The 11,405-nt window shown below is 56.8% G+C and overlaps 5 protein-coding genes across 5 annotated transcripts; 2 read left to right on the top strand and 3 right to left on the bottom strand.

The window, feature by feature from the left end:
- Positions 1-138: 138 nt before the first annotated feature.
- Positions 139-3,153, top strand: PHYSODRAFT_294271 (hypothetical protein; the record flags this gene model as incomplete). Its single annotated transcript, XM_009517823.1, has 6 exons — positions 139-1,377; positions 1,450-2,187; positions 2,255-2,524; positions 2,587-2,724; positions 2,797-2,982; positions 3,013-3,153. The coding sequence occupies 6 exons, from the start codon at positions 139-141 to the stop codon at positions 3,151-3,153; spliced, it is 2,712 nt and encodes a 903-aa protein (XP_009516118.1).
- Positions 3,154-4,230: 1,077 nt separating this feature from the next.
- Positions 4,231-5,170, bottom strand: PHYSODRAFT_470892 (hypothetical protein; the record flags this gene model as incomplete). The annotated part of the gene is made up of 2 exons (XM_009517822.1): positions 4,231-4,864; positions 4,920-5,170. 2 exons carry the CDS (start codon positions 5,168-5,170, stop codon positions 4,231-4,233), a joined length of 885 nt encoding a protein of 294 aa, XP_009516117.1.
- Positions 5,171-6,114: 944 nt separating this feature from the next.
- On the bottom strand, positions 6,115-6,540 carry PHYSODRAFT_476500 (hypothetical protein; the record flags this gene model as incomplete). The annotated part of the gene is made up of 1 exon (XM_009517821.1): positions 6,115-6,540. A coding segment is annotated over one exon (426 nt), but the record flags the coding sequence as incomplete, so codon positions are not given.
- A 96-nt stretch (positions 6,541-6,636) lies between these two features.
- Positions 6,637-8,582, bottom strand: PHYSODRAFT_477411 (hypothetical protein; the record flags this gene model as incomplete). Its single annotated transcript, XM_009517820.1, has 4 exons — positions 6,637-6,879; positions 7,400-7,505; positions 7,734-8,090; positions 8,395-8,582. 4 exons carry the CDS (start codon positions 8,580-8,582, stop codon positions 6,637-6,639), a joined length of 894 nt encoding a protein of 297 aa, XP_009516115.1.
- A 1,305-nt stretch (positions 8,583-9,887) lies between these two features.
- PHYSODRAFT_468898 (hypothetical protein) lies at positions 9,888-11,387 on the top strand (the record flags this gene model as incomplete). Its single annotated transcript, XM_009517819.1, has 1 exon — positions 9,888-11,387. One exon carries the CDS (start codon positions 9,888-9,890, stop codon positions 11,385-11,387), a length of 1,500 nt encoding a protein of 499 aa, XP_009516114.1.
- Positions 11,388-11,405: the final 18 nt, after the last annotated feature.

The following is an 11,405-nucleotide window of genomic DNA, read 5'->3' as shown; positions in this document are numbered from 1 at the left end:
ACCACCTGCCGCAGTGTCTGTCACCACTTTCAGTGAATGAACATAACGTTTTTTTACACAAGTAAAACATATATTACGTACACCACATCACTAACATCATGTGGTTCACACTGTGATCGATCCCCGATCCTCCGCAAAATGACGGTGGTGAACGTGGCGGAGGAGCTCGTCGTGAGCGGCGTGCTGCACGCCGCCGAGCAGCTGCAGGGCGCCGTCCTGGCCGCTGAGAGCGGCTGTGTGGAGAGCTTGCGGTGGGCGGGCGCGCTGCCGCTGCTGCTGCGCGACCTGGGTGTGCGCAACGTGCTGGCGGCCGAGCAATTGCTGGGCTGCGCGTCGGCGTCGGAGCTGCGCGCGCTGCTGCTGCTGGACGAGGGCGAGAGTGTTGGTCACCTGGTGCTGCTGCTGGGCGGCTTCCTGTGGAGCTACGAGGCGGCGCTCAAGCGGCTGCTGGCGCTGGGCGTCGCAGGGCGCGTCACGGTCTGCAGCAGCCTCTCGGAGCGCGCGCACGAGTGCTACGACTTCGGGCCGGGCGCTGCAGGCGCGCGCGCACTTAAGGCCATGAAGTTCGAGGAGTTTGCCGCGGAATTGGGCAAGAACGCGGCGTTCCCGACCCAAAACGCACCGGAATTGGACCTAGCAGAGGAAGATTGGGACTGGGAGGACGCGGAGAGCGACAAGAAGAAGCAGGTAGAGCAGGTAGAACCGCACAACGGCGTGCAGGTGGTGCATCTACCGCTGAACGTGGTGCCGCTGCTGTCCAACAAGGTGCCGACGCCAGAGCCCTCGGTCTTCGTGCTGTCACATCCGACGTGTGCGGCGGCGTTCCCGTTGCTGCTGCACCAGGTGGAGGACGTCAAGGCCACCGTGTCCTCCCCGGCCTCCCCCACCAGTAGAGGGGCCACGACGATGGAGGGCGCGAAGAAGTACACGCACGTGAAGGACGTTCTACCGGAGCACATCCCCAGCGCCTTCCGACGCTCCATGAGGCTGCTGGCCTACACACTGGCGGAGATGCTGGTGGGTGCAAACCTGGACGCCAACGACAGGATCTTCGCGGTGGGCGCCACGTCGCTCAAGATCGGGCATACGCTGCTGCGGATTTTGAACGAGATGCAGGAGGACGCGAGCGCGCAGTCGCTGCAGGGCCGACAGGGCGCGTCACTGGTGATAGTTGACCGGTACGGTGGGTGGACTCTGTGGTTGGAGGACGGTGGGTTTTGTACTTATTCATTTAATTTGTTTTGGGGTGATAGGACGAGTGATTTGGCATCTCCGTGTGCATTTGGAAGCTCTCTGCTCGACCGCATCCTCGCGCTGCTGCCTCAAACGCCGACGCAGACTGCAGCGGGGCAGAATACCGCTGAAGACAGCGCTTCGGTACGTGGATTACGGGAGGATAAATATTATTGATGGAGATTTGGAGTTAATGTTTGTTGTGGTTGCCTGTAGAAGCGAGCGAACTTGAACGTGACTGAAATTTTCCCGCTTCACGGATGCGAGCCGACGCCGTTGTCGGTGTCAGCGCCGTTGACTGCGGTACTTGATGAATCTAGCTACCGACCGTCGGAATTTGTTTCCCAGATCCAGTGGAAAGGTGGCGCCAGTTTGTGCCATCCGACCATCCCTAGCGGCTCGAATGTCTTCCGATCTCTAGCTTTCAGACCGGCAAAACTAGCGCTACGTGATTTGGATAAGCGGCTTCAGGTTGTGGAGCAATCCCTGCTTCAGCAGGGAAGAATTCAGAAGACTGCTGTTACTCGCAGACCTGGAGAGAAAATGCGCGGGCGTGATGTGGTCCTACGCCGCATCAGCAAGATCTTAGAGGCTGGCGAACCAACTAATCTCGAGCATAGCTCACTGGTTGAGCTTGGAGTGATCGTACTGGAAACACTGGAGCGAATGGACCAGTCACAGAAGCTCTGGGACAAGTGTCGTGAGCGTGCAGTGCGCCAGCTTGAGCTTCGGAAGCAAGGTGGACGCGAGTGGATCATCCCTGAAGTTGCGGATGTCATGCAGCGCCAAGTGTCTGCGATGCAGGCAGTGGACACAGTATCTATCGAGGAATCTATCCCTCTGCAAAAGCTGCTAATTCTTCTGGTACATGCGTTTGCGCTCTCATCCGGTGTACCGCTTGAAGACTTCACCGTCCAGATGGTTCATAAAGCTCTTGTCGACAGCGTTCTGCAGGTAAATGAGCGTATCGTAGTTGCACCTTGAACCAATCGGCACTAACTACTAGTTCTTTGTTCATCAGATGGCAAGAACGAACCCGGCATCCGTACAAAGTGTGCTTCCTCAATTGTTTACCCAGCTATCGCCGTACATCAGCCTGGATGGATCGCATGCTGAGCGTGCTGCTTCAGAACAAGTTGCTACTGAAGGTGACGATTGGGATTGGAATGACGGCAGCAATTCGCCAAGCGGGTCGAAGGACGCTCTGAATGGCGGAAACGGCGACTTCCAACTCCTCGCAGCAAAGCCAATCGTCGAAACTTATGTGGAAAGCTTGATGGGACGTCTTAAGGTACTATTGAAGACAAGGGAAGCTGTTGATTTATTCGCTGACGAGTGAAATTGTTATTGCAGGATTGCACGCAGCAGTTTGCCAACGTTACGGCTGAAGAAACCGTGCTAAAGTCCGAAGATTCGCCGAGTTCATTGATTGCGCAGCTCTGTAGCTCAATTGTGGATCCTTCTGGAGCGCCTATTCCCGGGATTGAGCATGTATGTTGATCGTCGAATCGCTTTGCTCCGGTGCGCAGAAAGTATGCTAACCCCAGGCTTTCTGCGTGATAGATTGTCGACGCATCCGAGCAGCTGACGCGCGCAGGCATCGACCTTCTGAAGAGCGGCTTTAGCAAGTTTGGCTTTGGTGTCGGGAGCGGGAATGGCAGCGGCCAGCGAGGAACCAACGCTAGCCGTTTGTTGGGCGACTCAAATGTGCTTGTGGTGTTTGTGGTGGGAGGAATCACTTTTGAAGAGGTAAGCAAAAGCGTATTATAGTGAATGTAGGGACCTGGTACTGACTCGTGGACTGTGTTGCAGATCCAAGAAGTCCATGACGCTTTGAGCGACAACACCAAATATCAAATTATCCTGGGCGGAACCACAATTACGAACAACGAGGTCATTTTGGAGAAGCTCTTTAGTTGATAACAGCTTCAGCGGAGCGTGCAAGTTCGTTGTGAGTCAAGCAGATCATGGCAAGGTGTGGAGTTTCCGTGTGAATAATAGAGCCCCCTTGCTAAAATGAAGTTCCCTCGAAACAGTACAGGTCCCTGGGGTTGTCGCCATCAGTGACAACGGCGATCGTCGACTGCAGGCGGTGTGGTACACTGGCTTCCTTCTTGGTTGTGACTGGCTTAACGCGCCCGTAACGGGCTTGCTCTCGTAGTCGTTCGTAGTCTTGAGGGCATCTGTAAAGCGTGAAAGTACAATGCCATGGAGAGGCTGCTACCGTCTCGGGACACAGTTCTGTTGAACGGGTCTACGAGACTTGAGTATCTGGGCCCCCGCGAGCCACCGAGTTCCATTCGTAAAGAGGATATCTACATGAAGCCTCTCGAGCCGGAAATCAATGAGCCAGACAAACCCTCCTGCTCCATACGCAGTGATGTCGGGCAAATCTCTTCAAAAGCGACGACAAAGAGGACACTTTCGGCCCATTGCTGCATGGTGAACCACAGCACGCTATCCGCATAGCGATCCAGACTTCAGCCGGGGCACAACGAAAGCTTTCGACCAACGACGGCCCTCAAAATTGCCACGCTGCTTGGCGCACGGTGGGTCCAGTAGTAACACCGGGCGAACTCGACCTTCATTTGGTACTCTTTCTCAGCACAGAAGAAACACTTCTCGTTCGTGCACACGCCGTTGCGTCTGATGCAGCCGTCGCATTCGATTGCGGCCTTCAATTTCGAACGGGGTGCTCTTCCTGTAATGAAGTGGCACCAAAGCCAACGCTCGTGCTGGGTTCGCGTAGACAGCAGCGTCTACGACGTGACTGACCTGCTTGGAGTGGATCCTGGATGCGCACAGGTATCGCTCGAGGCGGCACAAGGTGGAGATTGTGGTCCCAATCTGAGGACCCAACCACGCAAGATGCTCGCATGCTGATACTCGATACATTCCACTCCATTTCTTGATACTGTTGCTCTCAATTCATTATTGTTTTGACATCCACACGAAAGCCTTCCAGAATTTGATCCATTCCTCGGTGAGATCGCATCGTTACTTGTTTGCCTTGAGCTTCTGCAGCGAGCGCACTATTGTCTTCGCCATAATGGATGTCAGTTGATTGGCAACAGCTTCCAGGGTCTCCAGATGACCGGCGCATCGCTGTGGGTACTTCGAAAGGAGTGTGAAGATGACAGTGGCGAACTTGAGTGAACCTTTTAGTTGTTCACCTTCAGAGCGCTCCAGGACGGCCTCGCATGCTCCAACAAAGCGCTCCACCGTAAGAGGCGACAACACTGGCTTGGTGTTGAAAATATTCTGGAATACAAGCAGCACCGATTCGTTCGATAGCAATTGAGGTGAGTTGCTGTGGTCGCCGGCCAAACTTCTCTGGATAAATCCGTCCAGCTGATCTTTAGGCACTGTGTCAGGGCTGCGCAGAATTCGTGTTATCGCTTCAGCTTGAGCTGGACCAAAGACATTATCAGGGTCATTGTTTTTGCTGCCAATGAGCAGCGGAAGCAGAAGCGAGTCAATGAGCGTCCCAGCATAGGCCGACCCAAAGCGAAGAGCAGTCTGCAGAAGCACTCGAGAGATGACGGAATCCGCTGCGCGGATTTTAGGCAGGACGCTTGTTTCGAGGAAAATCGCTGCGTATCGTGAGCTCCAGTTCGAGTCCACTAAAGCTCTATCCAAATAGAAAAAAAATACGAGAATCATTGCAGTGTTAGTAGCAGACAAACGCAACTAAACGCGCCTTCAGCTCGTACCCAGTGATTTGGAACAGCGCTTCATCGCTGGTGGATCCCATCCGCAGCATCTGGCACAAACACTGGAAGCTCCGCTCGTTAGCTGCGTACGTGGTATGAACGTCGTTCACGACTTCCGCAAGCATATCAAAAGAGCGTGCGGCAACGTCATCCACCGCAGCTGCGGCATCCGAACGCGGCAGCTGAACGAGTTGCTTGGCCAATGCCGACGCGCGGTCCTCCATCTACGATAAAACAAGAAGATAAAGCGTCAACGAAGAGAGGCGATTCCGCACATACTACCCAGAAACGAACCTCTTTCGTCAATGGAGGGCGTTCCTCAGACTGCTCTTCAGGAGGCGTCGAAGCTGGCGTGTTATTCCTCGATCTCTGCTCCGTCACCTCCACCAAATCCTGCGGTAGATCCGCTCTTGATCGCTTGTTCATCCTCTGCTTGGAATCCGCGCCAGCACTCAATTGCATCGCCATCTGCCCTGTAGTAAGATAAATCCTGTCCTCTTCCTCTTCCGGCGTGGGGAACTTGACTCGATTGAGCGTCAGCCGCCTCATGCGACGTCGGAACGCGGCGTCCGTCGTCGAACTCTCCTGATTCTGAACCTGAGCCTGTTCACTCCCGTCCTCTGCAGCTCCAGCCACCATCCGCGCCAACGCGACACACACTGCGTCACTCTCACGACGTCGAGGTCGCGCTGCCATCTGCAGATACTCCCGAGCCAGACTCACAGCCGCGCGCTCACTCGGCGATTCGCCGCTCGCCAACGCGCTCCAGATCTCGCGCTGCGCTCGCAGCGACAGAAGCTCCAAGCGGACCCCAAAGTCTGCGCCATTCGACGCGTCGCTATCAGTCTCATCTTCATCCAGGAGGACGGGGGAGCTCAGCTCCAGCAGCACACCGGGGGCTTGCGGACGGTGATCTGCACGTAATAAGGGGTTAGAAGAGGAGTGCAGGGAGATGTCGGGGGTCGTCACGTGCCTTGCAGGAACTGGCGCACGCCGGTCGCGCCTTTGGACTGCGCTGTGAACGCCAGGAACTGCACTCGGTCCATGGATTTGGCGCCAAAATTGAAACGGGAACCGGATGTTGATGTGTGCAGAAAGGCTATTGAGAGTTCATACTGTCCACCTAAACGTCCTCCTCCCTACTGGGCAACACGCAAGCTACCCAACTTCACTTTGCCGGCCGGCGCAGGCCCTCAAATAGCGACGGGAAGCCATTGTTGTGCTTGGAGGCGAAGCGGATGTTGGGCCGGATCGACAGCTCCGCGCTGGAAGTGTCGCTCTTTGGGCTCCCGCTGGACGACACTGATGCGGGCGATACACTCGCTGCTCCTGGTGAAGCCGAACATGGGGATGATAACGTACCTGAAACATTTGTCGACTGACCGGTAGCATCTTTCACCGCAGCGGCAGCCGCAGTGGGCGATTTCCGGTTTATAACAGGGAGCTCGTGCCTCAGCGTGCACGCGCCTCCCTTGGGGCAGTAGCCCATAGTAAAAGGCTCGCAAAGTTTCGCTGCTGCGCTAACCTTCACATGGCGATATTTGCAGCCGTCTCGGGTACAAGCTCCGCGGAGGAACATCTTGCAGTCCGGCACTTTGTTCTGCAATGGAATAAAACGAGAACACACACCACAACGAGTTATGAACAGCAACCGTAGGTCAGCATCACAATTCACAGTCAACTCGCATCACTAAGCGCGCAATAATGCGCTGAGCCGTGAGCGAGCGTGAGCAAAGCGAAAGTCAGTCGGTCTCTCCACCTCGTCATGTTGGTGCGACAGCAAGCACTTCGGGTCGCTGCATTCGTTCTTTAGGAACTTCCGACACATCGCCACTCGCCTGCTGTCGTGAATGAACCTGCACGCGTCCTTGTTCTTGCAGTAGCCTGCAGTTCCACACACAATGACACAAATATCAGCAACAACCACCATCCACTTGGTTCCTTTGCAGAGCGCTAAAACTTGCCGAAGCGGTTGTAAAACGAGCAATACACCGTGCGGACTTTTACCGCCTTCTTGGCAGCTTGTAACCGCTTCGTGTGTGCGCGCCGAATAGCAGCATTGGCTCGAAGAAGGCTGGCATACAAAATACAAAATCACAACCAAGAATTAGCTGGCCTACAACGTTATCCTATAACAAAATATTCGACGTCACTCACGCAGCACGCGCAGCTCGACTCTTCGTTGTTAAGCTCATTGAGCCTAGTCTGCGTATGGCACTTGTCTTGCGCTCCTCAGTAGCGCAGCGCTTCAGCACCTTGCCTCCGTTTGCCATCACATACTTGACACCACCAATATGAACAGAATCTGCGCATCCCCAAAACATCAGACACCAGTTAGCGTTGCCTGTCAAAATAGCATTGAAACAGACACAACACAACCACAAGATGGACTCACTGTCAACGGGGGATACCGTTAATGCCGCCGTTGGGGTAATACTGGGCGACTTATTTACCACAACCGTTGGTTTCTTCACCCCCGCGCGGACGAGGCTAGATCCGCCATTCGCCTTCGAATACTCGCCGTCTTCTAACCGCAGCATCTGCAGCTGCATGCTCTTGCTCACCCGTCTGCACACAATATTCATCAAAGAAATAAACAATAGTCAGCAACGAATAAATCCACCGGGCTTGCATCCAGGCCAGCACGCACTTGACCACCGCCGAGTTGCTCGCCGCCACCTTCACCTACAGCAACAAGCAAAGCAACAGCACACACACAAAGACCATCACTCTCTCTCCACCCCCAAAGTTTTCCCTCTTCGCTGTCACTTTACCGGCCGCTTCCACGTCTTGTTCGCGCCCAGCGGCGCACTGGGCGGCGTGCTGCTCCTCACCGCTGCCCCCGCGGGGGGCGACGTGGCCGCAGACGCAGCGTCCTCTCTCCTCCAGACCTTGTTGGCGCTGGCGCCTCCGACGTGGCTGGGGCTGGGGCTCGTGCTGGGCGGCGGGAAGCGATTCCACGAGCGGTTCACGGGCCCCGACGGCGTCGCGCGCGCGTACCTTCTGGTAGGCGCGTAGTGCGCGTGGCGGTGCGTCGGGTACGTGGGGGGCGGAGACGGCCCCGCGCGCTGGCGCTTGACCTCCAGCAGGTTCTTCATGGCCTGAATCTTGGCGCGCAGCGTCGCCTCCTCCATCGCTTCCTCGCTACTGCACTGTACTGACTATTTGGCGCGCTGATTCTCAACTGACGAGGTTTGAATATTCTCCGGCATACTTTGTTCAAGTCAAAGGATAAAATTGGGTAGGATACGCCATATTAGTGTGGTTCACAAGAAGAATAGCTTGCTGAAAAATGTAGCCCAAGCTGCATTTTTCGGCTGCACTACGGAACTACTACTTAACACGCGTACGTCGGTCGCCGGCAGCGATGGCGGCGAAGGACCGCACGAGCGACTTCGTGGGCATCACGGTGCTGTTCGACACGGGCCGCGGGCGGCCGCAGATGCACCGGCCGCTGTCGCGCGACGCGCGCGTGGCGCAGCAGGTATCGGACCAGCTGCGGCAGCAGGAGCTGTGTCTGCGCGAGCTGCAGGAGCTGGTGGGGCGCAAGTCCATCATCGGCGACGACCCGAGCGCGCAGATCGCGACGCTCACGGACGTGCTCAAGAAGGAGCTGGGCGCCGTGGAGCGCAACATCCAGATGTTCCAGCAGACCGTCGCCGCGCAGCGCGGGCGCCACCAGCAGCACCACGCGGCGCACTTCGCCATCGTCTGCCAGTCGCTCAAGTCGCGCTGCGCCAAGAGCGTTAAGGCGTTCCACGTGCGTTGCTCGCTGTCTGCTGTACACATGGCTGGGGTTTTGTGCTGACCGGTGGGTGTGTTGCTGTTGTTGTGGTCATTGCAGCAAGCGCTGCAGCAGCACACGGCGGCGATCCGGGAGCGCAGCTCCAGGCGCAGCAAGTTCTCGCACGGAGGGGGCAACCCCATGGTGCATATCAACGCACCGCTGTTCTCGCGCACAGGAGGGCCAGCGGGCGTGAATGGACACCAGGTGCTGCCGACGAACAACGGGGCCCCCTTGCAGCCGCCGCGGAATCAACCGCCCGCACAATCCGCCGCTGCCACGCCACCGAAGCCAGGTAAGGAGCGATGATCCTGGTACAGGGGATTGAGTCAGATGCGCGTGCGTTATTTAATTTGTCTGTGTTGGTTGGCGTTGAAGGTACTGCGCCAGCGTTGAGTCCGCCCGCTCCTGGTGCAGGGCTGCGTCGCCGCGGTAACCTTGGCGCGAGTCCGTTTATGCAGCGCACCACACCGCCGGGAAGTGGCGCGGGGATGCAGCAACAGCAATATCGACCTCGCGAGGACGCCCAGACGAGGTATAACAATGCAGCGCAGGTCGAGAGCACCATCGTGGAGGTACACTGCACTGGATTTCGCTGCGCTTGATGCCGTATGTGGACTCATTTGATTTGGATACTGCGTCCGGCACTGTAGATCACCGGCATGTACACGCGCATGGCTACCATGGTAGCCGAGCAAGGAGAGATCATCTCGCGAATCGACGATGACATGGATATCGCGTACGTCGCTGCTGCACACCGACTGCACTCTTATATCTTTCGTTGACTCACACATTATTACCTCTCTCTGACCAGACAAACGAACGTTGAAGCTGCGCATGGCGAGCTGCTCAAGCTCTTCAACATGGTGCAGGGTAACCGGTCTCTGATCCTCAAGATCTTCCTCGTGCTCATCCTCGTCATCTTCCTCTTCGTCGTCGTCTTCTAGCACATGTTTGCCATCACGTCGGAGGTCTCCGGGGCATTCGTTTGACTCACCAACACCATACCATAGAGCCCCGAAGCTTTCCACTTCAACCCCGCCAATAACATACAACCAGCATCAGTTTTTTATAGCCATCGCAGCCTGTTTATAGCCCGTAGAGCCAACTGGAGCCCCTCGCGTTGAAGCCATTCGTCGAGAGGAGACGCGGACGGAATGGCGCTTAAGCCGCACAAGCCCTTGACGCTGGATCTGGAGGCGCCCGCAATGGAGGACGGCGAGCCCGAGCTGCCCGTGGGGAACCTGGACGACCGCGCGGGCTTCTGGGTCACGTACTGCGCCTTCTTCTTCAGCGGCGCGGGCTCCATCGCCATGTGGTCGTGCATCACGCTGTGCCTCACCTACTTCGACGAGAGATACCCGGACGACCGCGTGGGGTTCGTCTTCCCGGTCGTCAACATGTCAACGTTGCTGGTCATTTCGCTGTACATGGTGATGGCGGGGCGCCAGCTTTCGCTCAATAGTCGGATGCACGGCTCATTGGGGACCTACGCGGGCTTTGTGCTGCTACTACCGATGGTCAACGTGGTGCTGCTGCCCCATGACGTGGGGTATCCACTGACGCTGCTGTCGTTGATGGGGTCTACAGTCTCTTCGTCCATCATGCAGTCCTCCATGTACGGACTGGGAGGAGTCTTCGGGCCCGTGTTCATCCAGGCTATTGAAGGCGGCAAGGGCTTCGGCGCCATCTTGCTGTTCGCAGTGCGCCTCGCGTTGAAGTGGTACTTGGAGGGCGACGCCAGCGACGGACTTGATCTACAGCAGCAGAACTACTACGCCAAGCTCTCCATGGGCGTGTTCTTCGGCATTGCATTGCTGATAGTGGTGACGACGTGGGCGCTGTACTGGGCGATGTTGCGCACCAGGTTCTCCCAGCCGCTGCTGGCAGAGTATGCTTTGGTGCAATACGAGACGCCATTGACCCCGCCGGCGCTGTCGCCCCTGTCCAGCCCCGTTAGTCCGCTGAGAAGACCCACCGCATTCTTCAATCATGACGGGATGAATGAACGCAGCCCGCTGTTGGCGAACAACTTGAGCGCGCACAATGGATCGGCGACGAATAACCACGAGGACGACGCGGATGACGAGGAAGACGCGTTCGAGGTCGAAGAAGAGATCGAGGAGCACGCGGCTGCGGCGACGGTCATGAACGTGCTGCACACTGCGCTGAAGCCCTTCTTCTCGCTGTTCTTCAGCTACTTCGTGTGTCTCTCGTGCTTTCCGGGCATCATCTCGGCCATCCCATCCGTGGCGCTTAACCTTGGAGACTGGTTCCCTATCGTGCTGGTGGGGTGCTACAACCTGGGCGACCTGGTGGGGAAGAACCTCCCAGCCTACGCCATGTACTTCGACGAGTCGACGCTTCACCTACCGTGGCCGTTCCAGCTCTCGTTCCTGCCGCTCTTGATGGCAGCGCTCGTCCACCCCTTTGATGACATTACAATCATCATCGCCGTGCTCTTGCTGGGCTTCACCACAGGCTACGTGGCCACTTCCAGTATCATCATCGCTCCGAGCATGTGCTCCGAATACCAGAAAGAGGTCGCAGGTATGGTGGGCGGGCTCAGCTCCATCATCGGGCTGTGCGCTGGTTCCTACAACGGTTTGGCGCTTGAGGCTGTCGTCCAATTCTGGCTGGGAGACGCAACTCAGTAAGGTTAGCCAGACAGCAGT

This window comes from Phytophthora sojae, assembly GCF_000149755.1.
Source record: "Phytophthora sojae unplaced genomic scaffold PHYSOscaffold_1, whole genome shotgun sequence".
Classification (NCBI taxonomy): domain Eukaryota; phylum Oomycota; class Peronosporomycetes; order Peronosporales; family Peronosporaceae; genus Phytophthora; species Phytophthora sojae.
The sequence above is the reverse complement of the archived record's forward strand: the minus strand, read 5'-3'. Positions and strand labels throughout refer to the sequence as shown.